The 26,354-nt window shown below is 46.1% G+C and overlaps 1 protein-coding gene across 8 annotated transcripts in view; it reads left to right on the top strand.

Moving 5' to 3' along the window:
- Positions 1-2,877: 2,877 nt before the first annotated feature.
- Positions 2,878-26,354, top strand: part of EVA1C (eva-1 homolog C) — an 83,213-nt gene continuing 59,736 nt past the window's right edge. For 4 of the 8 annotated variants that reach the window (XM_061192906.1, XM_061192911.1, XM_061192910.1 and 1 more), the window contains exon 1: positions 2,903-3,531. In XM_061192906.1, coding sequence (XP_061048889.1) covers positions 3,321-3,531 — 211 coding nt within the window. In that variant the 5' untranslated portion in view covers positions 2,903-3,320. Of the gene's footprint in view, positions 3,532-26,354 lie in introns of all 8 variants that reach the window. The other 4 variants (XM_061192913.1, XM_061192912.1, XM_061192907.1 and 1 more) reach the window with 2 other exon arrangements.

Here is a 26,354-nt window from a genome sequence, read left to right as displayed (position 1 = left end):
TTAAGATTCTGCGCTTCCACTGCAGGGGAAACGGGTTCGATCCTTGGTTAAGGAGCTAAGATCCTGCATGCCGCTCGGTGCAGCCAAGCAAACAAACAAAAACACACCCCAGCTTTATGGAGATATAATCCACATACCACACAACTCACCCATTTACAGTTCAGTGGGTTTTGGCATATTACATTATTAATTTTTTTGAAGTTGGTGGTAACTACATGACATAAAAATTGCCATTTTAAGTGTACAATTAAGTGGCATTAATTACATCCACAGTGTTATACAGCCATCACCACCATCTATTTCTCAACTCTTGGAAACCTCTAATCTATTTTCTGTTTCTATAAATTTGTGTATTCTAGATATTTCATGTAAGTGGAACTATGCAATATTTATCATTTTCTTACTTCACCTAGCATAATGTTTTTAAGGTGCATCCATGCTGTAGCATGTATCAGAAGTTCATTCCTTTCTATGACTGGATAATATTCCACATCTTGTTTATCCAATCATCCATTGATGGACATTCGGGTTGCTTCCACCTTTTGGCTATTATGAATAATGCTGCTATGAACATGAGTGTACAAATATCTCTTGGAGTCCCTGCTTCCAATTCTTAGGAGTATAATCCCTGGACCCACTGTTGACCCCTCCAGTACAGCTGCATTCAGAAGTCAGAGTCACCTTTTACCAACACACACCTGATTGCATCACTCATTTGCTTACAACCCTTTGCTGGCTTAAGACGGAAGTGCTCACAAGGGCTTAGGATAAAGATGGAAGTGTTCTGGGACTTCCCTGGCGGTCCAGTGGGTAGGACTCCTCGCTTTCACTGCCAAGGGCCCGGGTTCAATCCCTCGTTGGGGAACTAAAATCCCACAAGCTGTGCAGTGTGGCCAAAAAAAAAAAAAAGATGGAAGCGTTCACCAAGGCCTCTGGGTCCCTGAGCTCTGGCAGCTGACCTCTCCACGTCACCCTGCCCTGCCCTTTTCTCTCTGCTCCATGTCCTGCATGCATTTCTGGAGCCATGCTTCTTTGGGATTTCACATATGCTGATCCCTTTTCCTAAGATGTTCATCCTCCCCAAATATTGATACCTAGCTTTTGCTTGGCCAACTCTTCCCATCTTTCTCACACATCTTGTCTTAAAAAGGTCCCTAACACCTCCTTCCCTCCCTGGGTCTCGTTCCCATGGCTCCTTGGCATTCCCTTGGCATTACCTGTTCAATGTCTGTCTTCCTCACTGTACCAATGACTAATACTGACTGAGTACTTACTCGTTCCAGGCCTTGTCCTACCCATGTCACCTGTTTCAACTCATTCAATTCTCACAATAAGCCTGGAAAGGAGGCCTGGGGATGCCATCACACCAGTAGCAGTGTCCACACTGGCAACTGGAAACCAGCGCATCCCTACGGGACAGTGGTGGCAGCCACCAGCCCTGAGGGAGCATGGTTCCCTTCCTGTGTTAGAAGTGTCCCCAGCTCCTCGCAGAGGATCCGGTATACATAGGTACCTAATTCATATCTAAAGTAGATGGATGAATGGAATGGAAAGAACATCAGGGAACCGAGTTCTAAGCAAATGTCACTTACTGAATGGCTGCTAAGTGCTGGGCATCCTTACCCACCCTCCCTGCCTCAGTTTCCCCAGCCTAGAACGTGCACAAGAATACTTAGGTCCAAGGGTTATTGAGAAGGTTGAATATTTTAATGTAAATTTTAAAAGTCACTGTGTCTGGCAGACTGGATCCCACTAACAAATATTGATGTTTGCATTTGCCCCTCCCACCCCTAGCCCAAGACAGGGAGGTAATGGCCGGAATCCCAGTTCTCCTGCCCCTGCCCCTGCCCCTGCTGGAGCACGGTGTGAGACGCAGTGACATCCAGCTCTCCGGGATCCTTGCGGCCCACCTCTAAGAGGTTCCCCCAGGTAGGCCAGCGAGTCTCGGTTTTCTCCGTCCAGGCCTCCCCGCCGCACTCTGCGGCGTGCGCGGTGCAGTTCAGAGCCGGCCGGCGCAGGGCGCCCGGGCCCGCCCTTGGGCCTCATGATCTACATTTCCGCGTCAGGCCCGCCGCGAACTTGGCATGCCCTCCCGCGGTGTTCGGGAACACTTTGTGCCGAGAGCCCGCCCGCCCGGCCCTCCTCCTTCCCGCCGGCGCCGCCTGGCCCGGACGCCCCGCGCAGTCCGCGGGGTTTGGGTTCCTGGACCCCAGGTACCCCACCCGGCGCGCGGCCACGGAGCCCCCAAGTACTTGTCCTCGGTTCCCCCGAGCCCGAGCCGTGCAGCCCGCTCCTCGCCCACGGGCTGGGCGTCCAAACGTAGGTTACACCGCGCGTAATCGAGAGGTTCAGAAAGATGCTGTGGCCCATTTTAAAACAAAGCCCATTTATTGCGTTCGGCAGCTGTTTGTGCCGGTCCAGTGTCAGATCCTCTGAGCGCGGCGGACAACCAGTACCCAAAGGAAACGTAGTCGCAGCGAAAAGAAACCGGCTCTGGAGCCATCTGATCCGTTTTCAGCACAATGCACATCCCTCCTCCCCCCCTCCCCCTCCCCCCCTCCCCCCAGCCCCGCGATGGTTCCCCTCCTGGCTGCGTAAGCTTTGGCGTCGGGCAATGCTCCAGGTCTCGGTCTTGTCTTCTGTGAAATGGGGATAACTGTGCGTGCTTGGTGATTCTGCACGTGGAGCGCGCTGGGTCGCAGAGACGTCAGTGCTGCGGTCCCACACCTCCAGTACCCCACCTTCCCGCGGCCCCCACCCCGGGGCTCCCGGGCTCCAAGCGCGGCTCGGGCTCCTAAGTGCGTCACGGGCACCGGCCGCACTCCACAGACGGCCAGGGCGAGGCTGGCACGGGGCCAGCGCGGGCCAGGCCAGGGGCTCTGAGCCGTCTCCGGGGCGGGGACCCGGGTGTGGAAGGCGCTAAAGTTGCGCGACCCTCGGCGCGCTGTTGGGGGCGCCCTCCGCGGCGGGCAGCGCGCCAGGGACCGGCCTCCGCAGCTCGGGGCGCGAGAGGCTACACTTTCCCTTCGCCCCCCGCCCTCGTTTCCTCCCGCGCGGCCGCAGCGGAGATTTCCTCTCGGGGAAACCACGCGGAGTCTTCCCGGGGCTCCTCGCCCCGCCCCAGTTCTCCGCCCCCTCCTCTTTGCTGGGGAGCCGGTGCTAGCCCGCGGCGGGGAGGAGGCTCTGGCAGCCTGGGCCAGGAGGTGGCAGGGGGCCGCGGAGCCGCTGGCTACCAACTCGCCCTGCCATGTGACGCCGCCCTCCGCCCAGCGACCCCCCGCGCCCCGGGCCCGCGCCCGCGCTCTGTCGCGCCGCGCACCATGCTCTTGCCGGGACACGCGCGCCCACCGCCAGCGCCCCAGCCAGCACAGCATCCCGGCCTCCGCCGGCAGGCAGAGCCTCCTGGGCAGCTCCTGCGCCTCTTCTACTGCACCGTCCTGGTTTGCTCCAAAGAGATCTCAGCGCTCACGGACTTCTCCGGTAAGAAGCGACCTCCCTCGCTGTGCGACCCCGGCGCCGCGGGGCGCCCAGGTGAGCCCTCGGTTGGGGGCAGGCGCCCGAGGGGGCAAGGCCGGGTTGGTTTAAAGTTGGAGCGCGCTCAGAGCCAGTTTTCTTGCCTGATAATAGCCCTTAGCATATTCAGTAGCTGCGCATGTGGGGTGGTGGCAGGGGAGCCCCCCGAGAAGGAAGGATGGGTAGGGTATTTGGAGTTTTTCCCTCAATGAGTTGACTTCCTCGTCAATTTCCCAGGGTCAGGGACCCGACTCCGATGGATGCGGGTCGGCTTAAAATACCTTAAACTGAGCCCTGTGCCGCGCTCAGCGCTGTTGGAACACGTGTTGTGGTCCACTTTGCACTTGGTTTGCTCGCCGCATAGTCCGGGTGTGCCCCAGCCAGCCTCTCAGGTGCCCACGTAAGGAATCCAGCCCAGAGGACACTTGACCTGAAGTCTGCGCCGACAGGCACGAGGGAAGCCCAAGGGGATGGGAGGTCTGGTGGAGATGCAGTAAGAAGATGAGTAGAAGCTTACAGAACAGAGAGGAGACGGAGGGGTAGGACTTGACCGCCAAAAGGCACCAGCGTCTCCCATCTCCATCCCCCATTGCCCGTCCCCTATCGCCTTAACAAAAAAATAACGACTTCCCCCTCCCAGTAAAGGATGAGGCTTTTCTTTGGGGGGATTGCGACCAAGGCTTCCGCAGCTGATCTCAGATAGTTCTGGCGCTGTAGGTGTGGCGCAGCAAAGTGAGAGAAGTTCCTGGGATGACGAGGGCTATAGGAGCTGCATTCTTACGTTACGCTTGCTTAGAGTAACAACGTCCTTGCAATTGTATCGGACCTGGGTCTCTGTCTGGCGAGGTTGGAGGCCTTTCACCCTTTCCTCGCCCCTGCCCTGCCCAGGAAGCAGCTCTGAATCCTACTCTTCCTCTTCTCCAGCATCTTCTGCCAAGTCCAGGCTTCCCGCATCCCTGCCTGAGGGTCTTTTGTGGTATAATCATGGTAAACAGGAGTCGTTCCTCAGCTCTATTTGTGCAGTAGACTAGTACATGGCAGGGGACACTGGCAAACCAGAAGCTGAGTTGGGTTTCTAGTTTACTTACAGAGAATGTCATTGTTAGCTGAGAGCCCTTGGGTCAGAGTTTCTTTGCTTTGAATATTTAATATCAAGGCAGTGTTTCCACCTAGCAAAGGAAGCCAAGATATGTCTATTTGGCAAGGAAACTGTGGTCCTTAAAATCCAGCACCACAGGGTCAGAGCGCTATGGTAAATGTGCTGGGAAAATGCTGAATATCAAGTGCTATTGACTTTTTTTTGGTAATAGAACTTTCTTGGCTGCTAGAAAAGTTCTCTCTGCTGGTTTAAGCTATGGAAAGCAGTTCTGAATTCAGCCACCATCAAGCTCTGAATATTGTTAAGGAAAGAACTGAAAGCCAACAAGCCCTTCTTTTGTGACATCATTGTAACTGAACAAATATTGCTTTAGGTAAATCGCGGTGTAACCATTAGATTGTTTTCATAGATTAAAGACACTTAGAGTTTGTTTCTTTAGTGAAGCAGTTACAATCCTTGAAGCAGTCTATAGGTTACCACCCAAGTTTGGAATTGTCTGTACGGAGCAACTGTTCCAGAGGGTGAACTTGAGCTATCAAGCAGGGATGCTCTGCCCTGGGAAATGGATGTTTTCATACATGTTTTTCTAAATGACTAAACAATAAAAGGAATTTTCTCCTGCTTTTGATGGGAACCTAAATTCCAGGGTTTAAAACTCCCTGAGCCAGCGTTGGTTGGGTCGGCGGTGATATTTCCAGGTGCATCCACAAGGAGTTCCCATGTTTCCTCTGGTCAGCCTTGCTCTTCAGTGATGTGAAGACCAGGGAGAAAGTGCCTGGGAGCCTTTTGGGAAGAAGAAAAGAAAAATAAACTTCTCTGAAACCACAGACACACTCAGGTTTAGATCTAAATTCTATGTTATGTGGCATCGGGGAAATATTAGAAAAGGCTCAGGGAGAAAGATGAAGTCTTCAAAGTTGATTCATTTGATTTGAAACTTAATGAACCTTTAGGGACCCCCTAACCATGTGACATACGGCATCGAGGAAAACTCCTAAGCTCCAAAGATGACAGTCTGAGGCTTCAGTTGAAGTTTTCGTTGAAGCAGTGGATCCTGATCACGTGACTCCAACACACACCCCCGCCCCTGCCACCCCCCACTGTGGCCTCAAAGCCTGATGTCTGCTTTCCTGGGGACAGGAGGTCCTATTCCTGCACTTGGAGGGGTGTGTAGAAACCAGTGCCTGAAAAAAGACAGTGGACCCTCCCTGTTGGAGCCTGACAGCAATAGCTGAGAGCTGGAGAGCAGCATTTGACAATGTAGTTACTTGCTTGTTTTTCTAAACAAGGAAACATCAAAAAGCCAGACAGAGGGAGGGTGGAGGGAATTTGGGACCCCTTCAACCTTCGTGAAGAAGGGGATGGAAGAAGGATGGTGAATCCAGGTGAAAGAAAGTGCCAAAATGAAAGGGGTCCCAGCTATTGTCTGTATAGTATAGGGCCTCCCGGGAGATTAACAGTGCAGCGTTTTGGAAAGTTACTTAAGCCTTTCTCTTCTTTGCAACTCTTCCTTGAGCTTTTTCCTGAGGCTGTCAGCTGGTGTAGTTTTCCTGGGTCATTGATTTTTTTTGCCCCAGGGATTCCAGCATTGGATCTCACTCTTAATAAGCCAGAGGCTGCATCGGGGCCTCCTCCTCCCCCTCCATGCTCGTGACTTGTGCTAATCACCTCCAAGCCTGCTAGGAAACAGGCTCCCTAAACACCCCCTTCCCTCTCCTCCCTGAAGACATTGAGATGCTGCCAGCGGCCACTGGAAGGCTATCATCACTGCATTAAAAACACATCCCAGGAAGGCAAGAACAGTTCATGCAAAATTACTGCCTCTGATCCTTAATCCCAAACTCAAATGCGCTTGGCTTTCATCCATTTTCCTCTGGGATGGTCTTCTGTTCTTTTGACTGCATTCCCAAATTGAGGATTTAGCCTGAGAGGTCCAAACTGATCGCTGATTTTTTTTTTTTAATAGAAATATAATGTCAGCATCATCTTTGTTCAAAGAACAAGGCAGGATGAGGGCAGAGGGGAGGGGGGGTGCCATTTTGTTTCCAGCCATAAAACGCTAATGATCCTCTACATTTGGTCCTGCTTTAAAGCGTGATGTTTCAGTGCATCCCTGAACTTAGCTTGCCACGTCCCTCAGGTCTTGTTCATTTTTTTGGTGGTTTTACTCTTTGCTGAGAGCAGGCACAGTCTTCTTCTGCTCTTCCCTTTCTCCCTCTTCTGTTTTGTTTTGTGTTTTCTCTTTTTTTTTTTTCTTTCTTTTCTTTCTTCTCAAAGAGGTTCAAAGTGATGGATGGGCTGATGGGCAGAGAGGGAAGGAAAGGATGGAAAATTCATCAAGTTCCCACTTGGATTCCTAGAAAACTCTTGACTTTTGACAAAGTCGTCACGACCATATGTTTACACATTTGGTTTTACCCTAGGGCACGTAGTGGTAAATGTGGGAAGCAGAAAGGAAAGGAGGTGAGAAACAAGGGGAGCGGAGCAGCTTTTAAAGCCTTCCTTGTACCCAAATGTCCTCAGACCTCAAAGAAAGGGCACTGCACGAGAGAAGTGGGCCTCTGGGCTGATGTCCTACCTCCCGCCCCGGGCATCAGTAGCCCAAGCAAACAAGATGTGGGGCTTGTTATCAGATCATTTGCTACCCAGCAAATAAGCCCCATCCTAGCTCCTTATTTCATTGGTCAAGAATTTCAGAATGTAGAAAAATGGTCATTCAGTTGATCTTGGGGGCTCGGGGGTGGGAACTTGGTCCTGATGGAGTTGCCCATTTAGCAGAGGTTGAACCTTCCTGTTCTGTTCAGAGAGGCAGTGGGTCTCAACCCTGGCTGCACACTAGAACCGCTTGAGTCCAAACAAATGTATGGATGCTCTAGCAGCAACTCAAGGCTTCTGATTTAATTGATCTGGGAGATCCAGGCATTGGTCTCTTTTTCAAAGCCCCCAGGCAATTCTAGTGCACAGCCAGAGTTGAGAACCACTGCCCTGGTGTCAGAGGGCAGGGCTGCCTCCTGTCTTTGTGTCAGTTCATCCAGGGGGACACGGGCATGACAGGGTCTCCCTTCACCCCCATCCCCCCACCCCAGGGCTCACCACCAGGGAGACCAGGATGTATTTTCCCAGCTCTCAGTTTGCCACTGCATCCCAGCACACACGTATGCACACACTTATACATACATGCACGTGTGCCTATGTGCACACACACAGCTCTGCTTTTTATTACGCCTTGGTCACATCATCCTTTTATTCAGGATTGTCTTCATTTTTAAAACTTGTATGGAGCGAAAAGCCAGCTCGTAACGAAAGAAAAAACAAAGCAAATATCTGAAGGAGTTGTCCAGCTGTCACAGAAGAAGAGGGATGAAGAGTAAGTGTCTCAAAGGGCTAGTCTGTTTCCATGGAAAGTAACAACGTTTGAAAAGTGTTCTCCCAGCTCTTTCTGTAGCCGAGAAGAGGAGTCTGGGTAAAGGAGTGGTCCTGCTATTGATGGCTTTGGTCTCCCAGGCGCTTTATTGGAAAGGGCAGCCTAGTTGCCGTTTCAAGGAAGGAACAGAAAGGAAGGGAGTAAAAATTAATTGAGCACAGGGTTATCTGATGTCGTCCTCATAGCAACACTGTGAGGTAAGTAGTAGTCTCACTTTACCCAGCCTCAGAGAGGTTAAGTGACTTGCCCAAGACCCCCCAGCTAGGAAGCAGAGCAGAGGCAGACCCTAACTCCAGCCCAGGAGTAGGGCCGTGCTGGGGGGCTTGGCCCATGTGGGTGCTGAGTGGGGGACAAAGCCAGAGAAAAAGTGCCACAATTTGCTTAACCTTTCTATATAGTCCTTGGATTGACCGTGGTGGTTTCAGTTGCCATCTGAGTAGACTGACCTTTTCCCATTCCTTCCTTCCGCATCTTCTCATCACAATTCATCCATAGTAGGTACAGGCACAAGGTGATTAGTGGATACAGGAGGAAAATGTTAGAACTTCTGTTCTTTTCTATTTGTTTCTTTTCTATCTTTAAAAAAGAAGTTATGTTTTGCTTATAATTAACATAAAGTTGAGGGAGTTCCCTGGCTGTCCAGTGGTTAGGACTTGGTGCTTTCACTGCCGTGGCCCATGTTCAATTCCTGGTCAGGGAACTAAGATCCCATAAGCCATGCCATGTGGCCAAAAACAACAAAAAACAAAAAACAAACAAACAAAACATACAAGTTGACAGTAGAACAATACATAATCTCTTTTAAAAATTTTATTTTACTGAGGTATAGCTGATTTATAACATAATTTCTAAATGTAATATATTGGAGATGTGTTCTCAAAATATTTTTACTGATGGGGTTCATGATTTAAAAAATTTGGAGGCCACTGGTCTTCTCAGCCATCCTGTCAGCACCTTTAAAATTCTTGAAAAGGCACCACTTTGGAAATAACATACACTGAAAGAACAACTGCTCCCATGTGACCCAGCCCTACCCCTACCACGCCCACTACCCCAGTTAACAACTGCTAGTAAAATTTAGAGGCAGGATGTGAATCCCATAACTGTCTTGTTTCAAAAATCCATACTCTTGTCATTCAAGCTAAGTAATGGACGTGGAAGCTAGGGGCGAGACATTCTGAACTTTTGTGATACTTGGCCACTATTTTATTTTATTTTTTAAATTTATTTATTTATTTATTTATGGCTGTGTTGGGTCTTCGTTGCTGTGCACGAGCTTTCTTTAGTTGCGATGAGGGGGGGCTACTCTTCGTTGAGGTGCGCGGGCTTCTCATTGTCGTGGCTTCTCTTGTTGTGGAGCACGGGCTCTAGGCACGCAGGCTTCAGTATTTGTGGCACTTGGGCTCAGTAGTTGTGGCTTGCGGGTTCTAGAGCGCAGGCTCAGTAGTCTTGGTGCACAGGCTTAGTTGCTCCACGGCATGTGGGATCTTCCCAGGCCAGGGCTCCAACCCATGTCCCTTGCATTGGGAGGTGGATTCTTAACTACTGTGCCACCAGGGAAGCCCTCAGCCACTATTTTAATGAGGCTGGTGTGTTTGTATCTTTCTGGAAGGAAATAGCTTCCCTGAATAACATCAGTCCTAGAGTCACCTAGATTTTAGCGATAGAAGGAGACTCTCAGATGGGAGGGTGGCTGACCAAGTGATTCTAATCTGTTTTCTCTGAGCTTCTCTCTTTCCCTGTGGGGTCTCTAATTCTGCCACCCCTTAGCTGGCCCCTACGTGTGCACCATCTCAGTTTAAACTCTGACCCATCGTAAGGGGTATATTCTTTACTTGGTTCCCTGAGCACAAGTAAGAGAAGTTAGTTAAAAATACTGTAGTGTAGGGCTTCCCTGGTGGCGCAGTGGTTAAGAATTCGCCTGCCAATGCAAGGGACACGGGTTCGAGCCCTGGCCCGGGAAGATCCCACATGCGTGGAGCAACTAAGCCTGTGCACCACAACTACTGAGCCTGAGCTTTAGAGCCCGCAAGCCACAACTGCTGAAACCACGTGCCACAGCTACTGAAGCCTGCACTCCTAGAGCCCGTGCTCCACAACAAGAGAAGCCACGACAATGAGAAGCCTGCACACCGCAATGAAGAGTAGCCCCCACTCACCGCAACTACAGAAAGCCCGCGCACAGCAACAAAGACCCAACACAGCCAAAAATAAATAAATAAATTTATTAAAAAAAAAAATACTGTAGTGTATCAAGAACATAAAGCACTGTGTGCCACACAGTGCTTTAAGAACTTCATGTTTATTAACTCATTTAATCCTCACAACCCTACGAAGAGAATACTGCTATGATAAGTTGAAGAAATAGCATCAAGAGAGGCTAAGTAACTTTTGGGGATTTGAATGCAGGCAGCTTCTCTTATACTAAAACAAATAAATTACAAGTTGTTTAAAACAGTGCCACTTCTGTAATGTATATCTCTTAATATACCAGATCCAAATCTTTCCCAGGACTTACAGGTATTGTCCATTCCATGTCATGTCTAGAGATAGCACCATCCAGCCCCAAATAACTGATTACAGGATAGGATCTATAATCTATTTCTGGAAATATGGTGGAACTGGTGTTCTGGAATTATTTCCCCAACAAAACACTTAGGGCTGCTGAATAAAACATAACAAACATCCTTTAAATGCATGAGTGAGTGACTAAATGCAAGGAGTAGCCAGGGAACAAAAATGAAGAGGGATCAGAGAACTGAAGAAGTTAGCTGGCACCAACCCTATGGCTACACTGGGGCCTTTGATGAGCTTTACAACCAGTATTTAATAGGTACATGAGGGCAAGAGACAAGACATTAGACCATTGTCAAGTGAGAAATTGGAATAAAGATCTCCTTATAAGGCCAGGACATGGAAGGGCTAAACACTCATAAAAAGATGCATGAAAAACAAATCAGCCTTCTTGTAAAGAAAGATGACAAGGAAACATCTCAGCTTAGGTTCAGGATTGGAGGAAAAAATAATCTCTGTTGAGACTATGTAACCACAGGTCTGCCTTTTCAAGAGTCTGGGTTTTGAATTCACATTGCCTTTACCAGGAAACCCAAGCTGAGAAACTAAAAAAGTTATCCCAGGTTAGTAGTGCCCCAGGGTGCCTGGGAAAAACACACAAATACTCCCTGCATAGAAACATCAACACAGGCCCCACAGATTCTGATAGATAAAATTCTGATTATGAACACAGTATCCAAAATTACACTATATGAATAATAGTCAGCAGCAAAAACAACAGAGTTTTTAATAAATAAAATAGGGAATATAAAACATTAAAAAAATAAAAGAGAGACTCTAAAACATGAAGAAAGAATGAAAGGCTATCAAGAAAGATCAGGCATATTTTTTTAAGGAATCAAATATATGTACTAACATGAAAAATATATTCATTGAAGTTCAAAGCTTGATGGGTAGATTAGATGCAGCTGAAGAGAGAAATAGTGAACTGGAAAATAAAGCTGGGAAAATTATCCAGAATGCCGCAAAAGAGATAAAGACATGGAAAAAAGTTTATAAGACATGGAAAATGGAATGAAGGTTCAACATACAGCTGATCAGTATTCCAGAAAGGGAGAATAGGGAAAATGAGGGAGAGGCAACAGTCAAATTGATAATACCTTAGAGTCAATTTTCAAGAGTTGATGAATGATTCAGATTCAAGCATCCCAAGCAAGATAAATAAAAATAAATTTATGCCTAGCATATTAAAACTACAAAATACTAAAACAAAGGGACAGTTTTAAAACGATCAGAGAGAAAAAAATTTTCATCTATAAAGGCTTTCCCATAACAGTGAGAGCCAGAAGCCAGTCAAATATTTTCCAGGTTCTGGGGGAAAAAATACTGTCAGTGCAGAGCTATATACCCAGCTAAACTATCTTCAAGAGTGAGTATGAAATAAGGGCATGTTTACCACTAATAAATCCTTACTGAAAGAACTACTAAAGAATATACTTCCTGAAGAAGGACACTGAGTCTAGAAGGAAGGCTTGAGATATAAAGAAAAGAAATGATGAGCAAAGAAATGGTATAACTTCTAATGCACTTTACCTATATTTTTTGCTGTCTGCCTGCTTAGAGAGTGTCATTTCCTTGCCTTGAGAGAGATGTTCTCTAGGATATCTTGTCCTTTTGGCAGCTAAAATCAAGAGATAGCTTTTTGACCCAGTTGAACTCTTCCACTGACTTATGACTTTCATCCTGAGGGTACCCAAGACTCCTTCCCAGGTGGGCATCAGTTCCCTTGTGAGTACACAGGGGAAGGTCTGTATGAAAGAACAGGAAATGTTCTCAAGTCTTTCAGGTATCAGATGCTGTGCTAGGTATCATATAGGCCTACTCTAAAGAGTCAGTTCTGTCCTGAGAAAGCTTCTTTCTCAGTGGTTTCATAGACACACAGATAACAAAGCAGTTTGAGGGATGAAGAATAGATTTGGCGGGTCACATTCTCCAAATGGTATCCAAAGCACAGAGCTTGGAATTGAGGGTTTAGTAGTGTATCCATAGACCTACCAGATGACACTGCCCATGTATAGGTTTTACATTTCCACACCTGCATTTCAGGACACCTGTATCACTTGCTCACTCAGGCTCCTGAAGATGAATTTCTTCTGCATTAACAAATTAGGGAATGAAGCGATGCTTGGGGTTAGTTTCGACCTGAGAGTCAAGTTTTCTATACACATAGAAGCAGGCAACATTAACATTCAAAACTCAGGCCACTGACTCTGAAATGTATGTTTGCAAACTGTCTGATTTCATGTCTGCCTCAGATGTCCCATGAATACAAATCACCTCATTTGGGGTTGGAGGAGCAGGGAGGAAGAAACCTAAGAATGATCTCCAAAACAAATCTTTAATTTGGATGAGGATAATAGAATGTAATCCCATTTCAAGTCTGTCAGCATTCCTTTGATGATTACAAATGAGTCCGTTTTCCCCTGCAATGTGGGGGAATAATCTGGATAAAATAACCCTTTTTGTCTGTGAGAGCCTGAGCGATGCATACTCATGACAGCTTTCAGAGTAGTGTTTCAGAGTCTGAGAAGGGCGCTCTGCTACCAGGTCCTTCCCTTTTTTCTCTTGACTTAGAAGATTTTTCCCTCTTTTCATGTTTGGCAGCTTCCAAAGGTCTCAGGCTTAGAAATCATAAATCAATCGTAGTACTGTACTCTGGAACGAGAGGGACCTGGGTCACGGAGCCCTTTCTCCTCTCTGTTTGTTCAGCAGGAGACAGGTGGAGATGAGAACGCACGATCTTATCTAGAAGGCCAATTTGTACAGCTTCTGAGGGATACACTTTAAGGAGTGCATGCAATTATAGTCTCCTTTCTATTATAAAAATGTACACTGAGTCAAGTTCAGGCTCACACACCTCTTTTCTGTCCATTTGATGGTGAAATTAAGGGACAGTCGTTTTTAAACACCTTCTTCTATTTTGTGAGGCCTAAACACACCTCCCAAAGCTAACAATGCCAAATGCTTTGTGGACAAGTCAGACCGGATATAAAGACTCAGGTGCCATCTGCAGCCTCAGGATGAAAAGGGGCCTCAAAGGCCCCGGTGCTGCAGGACCTGCTGTGTGGAGTCTCTCCTGCAGGCTGTGGAGAATTCTACAGAACGGAGCCTGTGGTCTTCTCTGTTTTGCCTCTTTAAACCTCCGTTTAAATGTGAAGGTCCCTTTCTTCTGATTTACTTTTTTTTTTTTTTTTTAAGCAAAGGGCTCCAAGATTTTTGTCCCCAGGATTATGTGTAAACAGTGTTATGGATCCCTAAAGCCATAAACCAGTGCTTTGAGGAAAAAGGTCTCCTCTTGTCTCAGACTTCTGCATTTCTTTCTGGCTGTTCAAGGCAGGTTATTTGGGTTGTCAGTCTTCACCAAAAATGCCATGTGGTCCTTATAGTAGATGGCTATCTTCACTCAAGGAAAATTTAGCTTGTCCTAATGTTTAATCTAAACCAGTGATTCTCAATGCTTAGTGAAATAAGACAGAGAAAGACAAATGCTATATGATATTTACTTATACATGGAATCTAAAAAATAATACAAATGAACGTATATACAAAACAGAAACAGACTCACAGACTTAGAAAACAAACTAATGGTTACCAAAGAGCAGAGGGAAGCGGGGCAGGGATAAGTTAGGGGCATGGGATTAATAGGTGCAAACTACTATATATAAAATAGATAAGCAACAAGCAGTTACTGTATAGCACTGGGAATTATACCCATTATCTTGTAATAAGTTGTAATGGATTATAGTCGGCAAAAATACTGAATCACTGTGCTGCACACCTGAAGCTAACACAATATTGTACATCAGCTATATCTCAATAAAAAAATAAAGAAATAAACCAATGATTCTCAACCCAGGGAGACTTTGTCCCCCCAGGAATATTTGGCAATGTCTGGAGGCAATTTGATTCTTCACAACTAGGGGTGCTATTGGCATCTAGTGAGTAGAAGCCAGGGATGCTGCTAAACATCCTTACATCAGGCTTTGGTGATTCCAGCAAATTCACTCTTCCCCACAGCCCGCGGAAGTGCAGATATGGTCAGGTAAAGTCCATACCTCACAGTTTGCTGGAATAATAATAATGATGATGATGTAAATTTAAAACTAGTACTTAGCCCTGCAATTTTAACCCAATCCGTGAGACTGAATCACAAACATTTGACATTCTTAACGTAAGACTCTCAGTATATCAGACTGCGTATACTCCACCTAATAATTTACCTTGCCAAAGAAAGAGAATACATAAGTGGGTAATGAAGATGAATGGTGCAGACTCTCAGGAAAGACCCTGAGGCAGTAGCAAGTCACATTCCAGAAGGTTCCAGAAGGTTCCATGGAAGACTGTAGTGTGAGTTTGGTTCACATGTCACTGTCTGACACAGGATAGTACACATACATGTGTAGTGGCACAGGATAGCCACTACAGCAGGGAATGATCAGGTCCTTGGTCCTCATGCTGAGGTTGAGGAATGCTGGGCCAGACAAGACAACATGCCATGGCTTTATGTTCTACAAGTTTGGAATCTCAAGAAGGTGGGAAAATTTTTTAAAAACCAAGGTTGAGTCTGGAAAACCTAGAGACGGCTCCACGATGCTTTTCTCAAGGCCAGCTTGCCTTCTGCAGCCACCCAAAAGTCTTCAGTTCCTCAAAGCCAAGGACATGGCAATCCAGGCACTGCTCTCATCCAGGAGATTTTTATTCAGGCTGCCCTCACCCCCAGCTTCCTCTATGGAACGTGCCTAAGTCTTTGGCCCTTTTGTCCTCCTCATTTCAAGCTCAAATACTCGCCATCGTTAACGTCAATCTAAAACAGCCCTCTGGATGCAGAGGTGTTTAGACTTGAAGTCGCTTGCTCGCTCGCAGTGCGAGGATGTGTTTGCAACACCTCTCAATTATTTCACAACTTCACTGAAACAACCCTAGGCGCGGGGCAGGATGGGGGGGCAATTTGATTTGAATTTTTAAAAGGAAGAGAGCAAGTCTTGAAAACCATGCTCAGATCTGCTTTTCCTTGGCTCCTCTCACTGCCTCCCCCTACTTTTCTCCTCCTCTGTTCCTGCTTCCCTTCTTCCTGCACCCTGTCTAACCCCCCCCAACCTTTGCACCCACAGACCGGCAGCACATATACCCGCTGACATTTCTGTGCAAAGTCGTGTCCCCATCTGTGCCGCCTGTTATATACTCTCTAAAGAGACCTGTTCAAAGATGGTTCTAAGAGTGTTAATTGCATGGATGAATCATCTAGTGCTATTTCAGTGCAACCCTCCCCACCCCTCTGTGCTGAATGTTATCACCTTATCAGGCCACATTTGAAGCTTCTGTGGTCATGGGACCGGGCATCATTGTAGGGCCCACACTGAGTAGAAGGAGAATCAAACAGATCCCTCTGAAATGATAGCTACAACCCCTGCCCAGAGGCCACCAGACCGGAGGACAGCCACCCACTGTCAGAGCTTGCCTTTCTCTGTCACCCTTCTTTCAAAGAGGTTGCAACACTAATTAAAATATTTCTTTCCTTCTGCCAAACACAGAGAAAATATAGTATTGTTTCCAAAAGAGCAGGCAGGGGCACCAGCAGGAATGGGTGTGCAATATTTGTAAAGTTTCGTGACTCAGTAACTCTGAATCTCCAAGCATTTTAAGAGCTTTGTCCAAAAAAAGGTCTATTGTGTGGCTCTTGGCACTGAAGAAAATAGCAGGCCTGTCAGAACTCTGTTTCAGATTTAATTTTAAAGTGGGTGATGTAAGAATGCCATCCAACGGGAGGGCTTTGCTGCTTTTTCTCATTTCCGCCCATTTTGGTGTGAGAGAACTTGAGTGTTCAGAATCCGTTTATATTAAGGAATTGAAGCATCTTCCCTTGACACCATGTTAATAAAAAGGCACCACATTCCTAAGCAAAGTACAGTATGTCTTTAAAATGAATATGACTTCCTGCAATAAAAGTGAAAACATATTTGACTATATATGTATATTTGATTTTTTGACTATCTCTCTATGTGTGTATATATATTTATGCACATATACAGAGCATCTTCCTGCCAGATCTCTTTTTTTCAATACACTTTTAAAAAATTATAACTTTTTTCTCTTTTAATTGAAGTATAGTTGATTTACGCTGTTTCAGGTGTACAGCAAAATGATTCAGTGATGTATATATATGTATATATGTGTGTGTATATATATATATATATATATATATTCTTTTTCAGATTCTTTTCCATTATAGGTTATTACAAGATATTGAATATAGTTCCCTGTGCTATACAGTAGGTCCTTGTTGTTTATCTGTTTTATATATAGTAGTGTGTATCTGTTCATCCCAAATTCCCAATTTATCCCTCCCCTTCCCTTTCCCCTTTGGTAACCATAAGTTTGTTTTCTGTGTCTGTGAGTCTCTGTTTTAACAATGCACTTTTGAAAATGTAGGCCTAGAGACATTATTGATTTTCCCAAATGCTCCATGCATTTGGTATTTACTTCCGGATACAGATGTTATAAAAATAAGCAGAAAAAAACATTTTATGAAGATGCTCTTTCCTAGTTGTTTTCTTCCCAGGATATTAAACAGTGAACAGTGATTTTTTTCATCACATAGACATGTTAATATAGAGTACACATTTATCCTCTATGTCTCTGTGTTAATAAAGATTATATACTGTGTTTTTAAACAAAGAACCAAGGGATTCTATTCAACCATTGGATTCAGCTGAACCATGAGTAGGTGGTAAGCTTCTAGGCTGGGAAAATTTCTCACAATGTTGCCAAGCATCGGTCCATGTTACGGGAGTGACTTTCCCTGCTTCCAACGCCACCGGTCCTCAGCAAAACAGCCTCTATTTCCTTCTTCCTGGTTTCTAGAAAACTCCCTTAAAGACCTGGACAGTCACTGAAATTAAGGTTTGTTTTTTTTTTTAATAATGGGAAATTTAACATGTAGACCCCATACGCAACATGGATTGCCCCAGGCTGGGTCCAAGATAAAATCAGATCACGGACAAGAAGATCAGTCCCGGGAAACCGAACACAGATAAACCCACCATGACTCTCCACAGCCCCAGGCTGTTACTGTGAGGAAGGTCTGGCCAAAGGGAATGTCTTAGTTACTTGCTCCTGTGTGTAGCTAAATGCGTGTGCGTGCACACACACACACACACACACACACACAAGTGAGGGGCCTTTCATCCTCAGAATGCAGTCAGACAGTGACATGTGAACCAAACTCAAACTACAGTCTTCCATGGAACCTTCTGGAACCTTCTGGAATGTGACTTGCTACTGCCTCAGGGTCTTTCCTGAGAGTCTGCACCATTCATCTTCATTACCCACTTATGTATTCTCTTTCTTTGGCAAGGTAAAGTATTAGGTGGAGTATACGCAGTCTGATATACTGAGAGTCTTAAGTTAAGAATGTCAAATATTTGTGATTCAGTCTCACAGATTGGGTTAAAATTGCAGGGCTAAGTACTAGTTTTAAATTTACATCATCATCATTATTATTATTCCAGCAAGCTGTGAGGTATGGACTTTACCTGACCATATCTGCACTTCCGCGGGCTGTGGGGAAGAGTGAATTTGCTGGAATCACCAAAGCCTGAGAACCAGGGGAAAGGGTTAAGCATTTCTCACTGCAGGGCATTCGGGGCCCAGGGCTGATGCCATTGCATACTAAATCCTTCCTCGATTGGATTTTAATACAGTTATCACCAAGGAATTAAGTCACGAAAGGACAATATGCAGACTTTAGAAACAGAGCTGTCCAACAGAAATATGATGTAATCCATGTAGGTAATATTAAATATTCCAGTAGCCACATTAGAAAAAGTAAAAGAGGTGAAATGAATTTCCATAGGGAATTTTATTTAACCCAATGTACCCAAAGTATCATTTCCACCTTAATAAGTATTTTTAAAATTATTAATGAGATAGTTTATGTTCTTTTTTGCTTATGAAGACTTGGAAATGCTGTATGTGTTTTACACTTACAGCACATCTCAATTCAGACTGGCTGCATCTCAAGTCCTCAGTAGCCACGTGTGGCCCGGGGCCGCCATACTGAGCAGCACAGTGGTAGAAGGTTTAGCAGGGCACGGAAGTCTATAGATGTCTAGAGCTGGGCAGAGTTGAGGTCGGGGGTCAGCGCAGAGCCTCAGGCCTCAGCTCTTGGTGAGGGCATGTTCTTCTCACAGAGCCCCCATCAGGCTGCCTCGTGAAGGGGCCAGTGCCAGCTGCCCCAGTTCCTCCCTGGGAGCTTGGCCTCCCCAGCTTGCCTCCTTGCCGTGTGGAGGAGGATTGGTGGCCTCATGCTTCCTCCAAGCCCTTTCCCGAGAATCCTCCTAGATTTCTGTCCTTGGACAGGGAGAGGGCTGCCGGGAGTCACCAAACTGTAACAGAACCTTCCAGCAATACCAGAAATTGATCAGCCCTACTCGCCTTAATCCCTTTCTGCCGCGTGGACATCACAAGGATTTCAGGCTGTCATCCTGTGCAAACCCACCGCACAGGGGCATCGGGGCTCAGGGGTGCAAGAGTTTTTGAACGGTGCATCCTCCTCCTGGAAAGCTTATTTCTCCCAGAGGCTGCTCTTGGTTAACCTTAGCCCACAGCGGAGAGAACACAGGCTGGGTACCAGTAAGGGATCTGCCAGGATGTCTCCCAGCTTATTAGAGGCAGGACCAAGATTGGACTCAGGACTCGGCTCCTGTTTGGAGTCACCTTGCTACCCACAGGATCAGCTCTCAAAAGGAGCAGACGAGGGAATTCCCTGGCGGTCCAGTAGTTAGGACTCAGTGCTCTCATTGCTGGGGACCAGGTTCGATACAAAAAAATGATAATAATAAAATAAAAAGGAGCAGACATGAGGGGTTCAGAAAGACCCCAGCCCAGAACTCTCCCCTGCTCTGATAATACCACGGGCTGAACTGGCTGTTTATTATTCCTCTGGGCTCATGCTAGAATCACCTTGGGGGTGTTTTCAAATATACTGATGTCTGGAGCTCCTCCCCAGGCTAATTGAATTGGAATCTCTGGGCTGGGGCCTGGGCATTGATATTTTTAAATCTCCCGAGGTGGTTCTGATATTCAGTCAAGGTTGGCACTTGCTGGAAAGCATGGCACACTTTTAAATCTGTCCATATATTTATTCAATATTAAATATTTATTATTATTTTTCCAGACACAGAAAATTTGTAATACTAGTCCAAAGACTTCCTTTATACTCTTTACCCAGATTCCTTAAACGTTTCCATTTTATCACATTCGCCTTATTCTTTTCTAAGTTGCAGGTAAGATGTCCTTTACTCCCAAGTACTCCCATGTGTTCCTTAAGAACAAGGACAGTCTCTTACATAACCAAGAGCAATGATCAAAATCAGGAAATGAACCTGCCGCAATACTGTTTTCTAATCTACAGACCTCATTCAGATTTCACCAGTTGTCCCAATAATGTGCTTTAGAGCGAAAGAAAACCTCAGCTCATGCATTATTTTCAGTTGTCATGTCTCTTTAGTCTCCTTGCAACCTAGAATGGCTCCCAGTCTGTATCTTTCACGACGTTGGCATTTTTGAAGATTATGAGACGGTCATTTTATAGCCTGTCCCTTAGTTTGGATTTGTCTGATGTTTTATTCTTATGCATTTGGGCAGGACATTACAGCAATGAAGCTGTGTTCTTTTCTGTGCATTGCATGGGGAGGAATGGGATGTCGGTCACCCCGTTACTCTGAAGTGACTTTGATGTTTGGTGAAGGTGTCTTTGGGATGACAGATGCCATCATCAGCCATCCTCACACAAATTGAGTTACTGTAGGTAGCAATATATCTAGCAAAGCTGTTAGGGTCTTGAACTCAGGAGAAGCAAGTCTTAAAGCAGAAGAGGGGAAAGAATAAAAAGGTTCTGGAACCTGGAGCTTTGGCAAGGGGAACTGGTCCAGGAAAGGCACTGCCAATGTTGCCGCTGGCATTGGGATGAAGTGACAGGACAGCATTTGTTCTGGAAGGGGCTTCGGATTAGGGAGAGGGGCAAGAAGAGAGACTGCTTACCTGTGGCTTTAGTGAGGACTGAAATGTTCCTTTTTAATCCTCCATCTAAATCAGAGCAACTCACTCTTTCTAAGCTTTGGTGCACCTCGCAGCTCCATCTGTCTTTTCCTTTGGGATCGATAGCTTCCAGTTTAGCCCCAGATATAATTCCTGTTAAGATCATGACCAGCTTGACACTTCCGGTAACTCAACCTGTTTATTATCTGTTGCATATCTTCAGATCAGATGTGGTTTTTACCACTTCAAAGAGCACTAGAACTTCAACTGATGGAATGCATCCATTTTGCTTCTGGCTCAGAAGACCTTCTTATTCCACAGATGAAGCCTATTACTTGTTCTAATAAATTATCAAAACTTGGTTTTCCTTGTGTGTGCATGTAGGGAACAGTGTATTGACTGAGGTGGAGCAGGAGATGGTGTTTATTTCTGTCCATCTGGTATACCAGGCCTCCCGAGGGCCCCTGAGTAGCAAGCAGTTTCCCTCCTGCACTGCTGTCGGTATTTCTGCTCATGGTTGTCTTTGGCTCATTATCAGAATGTGTCATTCCCTTTTCTTTGTTCCCTCTCCTTACTTCATATATTTACCTTCACCTGGGCTGTTGGAGAAACGTCACATTGTCATGGAGATAGTGGCCACAACAAATTTAAGTTCCCCAAACTCACACTGTCCCTTGGTCACTTCCTCATACCGTTGAACCAAGCAACAACTAATGGAGGTAGTAATAATAATAAAGATGAATATTTATGCACAGCTGACTCTGGATGTCCCCCCCCAAAAAGATATTGGAGTCTTAACCTGGTACCTGTGACCTTATTTGGAGATAGAGTCTATATAGAAGTAATCAAGTTAAGATGAGGTTATTACAGTGGCCCCTAATCCAATATGACTGGTGTCCTTAAAAAAAGGGGAAATTTGGGCTTCCCTGGTAGCGCAGTGGTTGAGAATCTGCCTGCCAATGCAGGGGACACGGGTTCGAGCCCTGGTCTGGGAAGATCCCACATGCCGCGGAGCAACTAGGCCTGTGAGCCACAACTACTGAGCCTGCGCATCTGGAGCCTGTGCTCCGCAATAAGAGAGGCCGCGATGTGAGAGGCCCACGCACCGCGATGGAGAGTGGCCCCCGCTTGCCCAACTAGAGAAAGCCCTCTCACAGAAACGAAGACCCAACACAGCCAAAAATAAATAAATAAATAAATAAATTTTCAAAAAAGGGGAAATTTGGACACAGAGAGACCCACAGGGAGAAGGCCATGTGAAGAGTACAGTTATGCTGCCATAAGTCAAGGAACTACCATAGCTAAGGGAGAGGCCTGGAACACAGCCTTCCCTAGAGCCTTCGGAGGGAACGTGGCCCTGTCGACACCTTGATTTTGGATCTCCGGCCTCCAGAACTATGAGGCAATACATTTCTGTTCTTCTAAGCCACCGAATTTGTGGTACCTTGTTACAGAAGCCACAGGAAATTAATACAGCAGAGTTCTGAGCACTACGCATATAATAGCTCAGTTAATCTTGACAACGGTCCCCTGAGATAGGAGTTATTATCGTTACCTTCATTTTATAGATGCCTGTCTGAGGCTCAGAGAGGTCGGGCAGTTTGCTCAAGGTCCCTTGAGCTGGTAAAACCCCGCTTTACTCAACCCTGTAATATCCACCTCTGGTTGTCATCTTACTTCTCACCTCTCCTTCACAGCCACCCTGTACCTCTTCCTCCCTCCCGTCCTCCTTCCCTCTTGGTCTCCTCTAAGGGGCCTTCTCTGTTGTTCTACCTCTTGAAGGTCTGCATTCCCCAGCGTCCCTGCCCTCGGCTCTTCTCACACTAGCCGTTCCCTCAAGTTTCACCTGTGTGCTGATCACTTCCTGGTTTCCCTCCTCCCAGGTCCCTCTCTGGAGCTTCTGACTCTGGACACTCCGCTGGGACGCCCCACGGGCACTCAGAACAGAGTCACAAACCCTGCTTTTGATGCTGGATTTCCCAAGAGGACAGCATCACCAGTTCAAAACCTGGGAGGCATCCCTAAGTCTCCCTTGTCCCTGTGCCCCTCATCCCCATCTCCCGTTCCCACCGATTCTAGGACTGTCATTTCAGTCTGGACCCAGCTGCATAATCAGCAGGACCCAAATGCCAAATGAAAATAGGGACCCCCTTGTTCAAAAATCAGGGAGAAAGAGCTGTTAAAGGCACGAAAATATGAAGTTTTCTTGTCACGCTGGTTTTTATTTGCTCTTCAGTGTTGTTCTAAGTGGAAAAAAATGGACACTTTAAATTATTAGCATGGATTTTATTGATCATCTTCATATTAGGCTATGCCAGTTTAAAATACAAATATAAGAGCGTTGAGCGGGTATATGGAATTACAGAAATGACACATCCTTATTTTGTGTATGTACTGCCCATCCTGCTACTGCTCTCTACCTTGTCTCTTACTGATGTGTAAGAAATGATTGAAAGGAAAAGAAGCTGTGGGTTCCTCTGTCTTTCCCTTTCCTTCTATGTCATCATTTTCAGCATAAGTATCTGGCTAATGTAAACACAAGTGAAAAAAGATACGGTGGGTTTCTGGGTTGTCCCTATTTCTTACAATGCCCTTTGCCATCCTTCCTCATTCAAAGCAGATTCCTGTTCTAACAGAGAGTGTGGCCTCTCAGTGCTGTCAGCATCTCTGCTTACCCAGTTGGAGATGTAACGCGCTTTCCTGATGCTCACTTTGAGATTTGCTGGTCGGATCGCACTTCTGCCAGAATTCTATGCTCAGGGCATGTCAAACACTGCATGGCAACGTGGTGGGAAACAACAGTGAGAACCTAGGTTACGGGGGTCTCCTCTGCCCAAGCACATGCCCCGTTGGCCTATGGAGCTTCGTTTACAAAACACAAGTTCAAAGGTTAAATTATTAAAGAGTTTCAAGGTGGTCACAGCAGAGCAATAAACCAAGAGCTGGGCTCTTCTGAGCCTGGGGCTGGCTCTGTGCACCAGCGCGGGTCGTAGACCCACGATGTCAACTCTTGATCTCCATCCCTCTCTCCCCGTCCCCCTGCCACTGTCTTAGCTCAAGCCTTCATCCTTGCCCCCCAGAGGACTGCAGCCACCCTAATTTCTTCATAGGTCTCTGCAGTCCATCTAACACAGGCCACTGGATTCAGGATTTCAAGGAATTGCCAATCTGACCAGCATCACTTGCCTGCCTTCGAGCCTGCAGTGGCTCGCATCTGACTTCAGGTTAAATGCAAACTCCGTAGGAAGACCTTGCTAACTTCGTCAGCCTTCCCTCCTGACTTCATACCCTGTACACTGGCCACGCCAAATGTCTAGCTCCCTTTGAGCCTTTGCACATCTGCCCCCGCTGCCTGAGGCTCATTTTCACCTGGTTACCTCCTGCTTTTTCTTCAGGCATCACCTCCCACCTGGAAGCCCTCCTCGCCTCCTTCTCGGGTGGGTCAGAAGTCTCTTGTTATTGCCCCCTGCCCACCAGACACCCCCTGTGCTCCTCTACCACAGCATTTAAAATCACTCTGAGCATAATACTATGACAAAGTGTAGAGAGAGAAGTGGTGAGCAGTTCCTCCTTTATTCGGCGTCCTGGACTCAGGCAGGGGTAATGAGGGGCCCTTGAACCTGGAGTAGAGACCCAGGCCCAGAGTCAGAGCAGGGACTCACCCTGGTCCCCATCACCACTGGGGCGTGAGATCTTTTGTGCCGCCGGAAGTGGAATACTTCCCTGACATCTCAGAGGGCTGTCGTGAGGACCATCATGAGCTAGGAGATGACAAGGCTTTTATTAAAGGTTGAACATTTTATAAAAAGGAAGGATGAATACTTATATATATATTTTGAAGCAAAGACCAAGTTCTGCCACATGGAGACTTGTTCTGAAGGCAATCCCAGTTCTGCATGTTTGAATTACCTATAAAGGCTAGCGCTTTTGTGGCTGTGTAAATCCCACTCTATCCTTAATATAGAAATACACTGGGTTCTCATTATTCGAGGTGGTATGTTCTATAGAGTCCTGCTGTATAGCACTGAATTAGCAAATATTGAGACATTGTTCCTCTGAGAATGCACAACCTAATTTTATACATGTTTCTGCTTAATGACACCTTATTTTATAAAAATTTTTATTGGAGTATAGTTGACTTACAATGTTGCATTAGTTTCAGGTGTACGGCAAAGTGAATCAGTTATACATATACATATATCCACTCTTTTTAGCTTCTTTTCCCATGTAGGCCATTACAGAGCATTGAGAAGAGTTCCCTGTGCTATACAGTAGGTCCTTATTAGTTATCTATTTTATATATATTAGTGTGTATATGTCGATCCCAGTCTCCCAATTTATCCCTCCCCTCCCTTACCCCGTGGTAACCATAAGTTTGTTTTCTACATCTGTGACTCTATTTCTGTTTTGTAGGTAAGTTCATTTGTACCCTTTTTTTAGACTACACATATAAGTGGTATCATATGATATTTGTCTTTCTCTGTCTGACTTCATTCTGTATGACAATTTCTAGGTCCATCCATGTTACTGTAAATGGCATTATTTTTGTTCTCTTTCATGGTTGAGTAATATTCCATTGTATGTATGCACCACATCTTCTTTATCCATTCCTCTATTGATGGGCATTTAGGTTGCTTCCATGAAAGACACCTTATTTAATACCCATTGTTGATTCATTATTGTTGAACTCACGGCCCACAGCACTGTGATTCATGCCTGGGCACAGCCCCTCTAACACATGTATTTTCTCCGTAAGGCCCATCCCAGCTTCTTGCGCTTGAGAACATGAGACAGTGCTGCACCACCGTGCTTGGGGCTATTCGACACAGCAAAATCACCAGCACAAAGCACAAAAATGTGAAAAACCTGGCACTAGGTAGACTATGAAAAGGACACTTGTTTATGGTATGGGAGCTGAAGCCAGAAGGCAGAGCGTCACCTGGTTCCACTTCGGCTGGGACCACGCACACCGGGTGACTCAAATTCTCCCAAGAATGGCTAGGAAAGCCCTGGGAGGATTGATTTTGGGGGTTTCAAATAAATATTAGTAGGCGAGTTTGCAAAAAACATTGCGAATTATCATGAGGGTCAGCTGTATATACCAATGAACCAAGGTTGGATTTTCCTCTACTTAGTCATCCAGAAGATGGCCAGAAGCCAATCGGTAGAATAAGACTCCAGCATGGTGGTGAATAAAGTAGACATAACGGGATGTAATCGCTCAACTGTCACCCAAACAGTTGTGTATAAAAGAAGGCAACAGACCCAGAATAGCAAGTGTAAGCTGAGGGCCGTCAGAAGTAACAGGTGTCAGCCAGGGAAGGATACAGAAAAGTAAATAGAGAGCTCATAGGAGAATGAAGAAAGCGTGGGTCCCTGGGGCCACTGAGTGAAGCTGAGTCCACTGCAGAAGGTTTACACCAGGGGCCAGCGTGCCAGGGACTCAATTAAGGATGAATATAATGATTAAGGCCAGGCCGGCCTGATTACCATGCGGGCGCCCGTATTTCTTTACATTTGCCAGCCTCCCCTGTTTCTGCAAAATACAAAAGAAGAAATGCTGCTACTTCCCCTAATTCTAAGGTGAAACCAAAGAAGGGGGAAGCGAAATGACCTGCCCAAAATCCTGTTAAACCCACGAGGAAGCTGTAACAGATACAGTCGGTCACCTGGCCTGTTCAGCACAGCCTCTTGGATACGAAGTTT

This window comes from Eubalaena glacialis, chromosome 6 (genome assembly GCF_028564815.1).
Source record: "Eubalaena glacialis isolate mEubGla1 chromosome 6, mEubGla1.1.hap2.+ XY, whole genome shotgun sequence".
Lineage (NCBI taxonomy): Eukaryota > Metazoa > Chordata > Mammalia > Artiodactyla > Balaenidae > Eubalaena > Eubalaena glacialis.
Note: the sequence above shows the minus strand (reverse complement) of the source record. Positions and strands in the feature narration are given on the sequence as shown.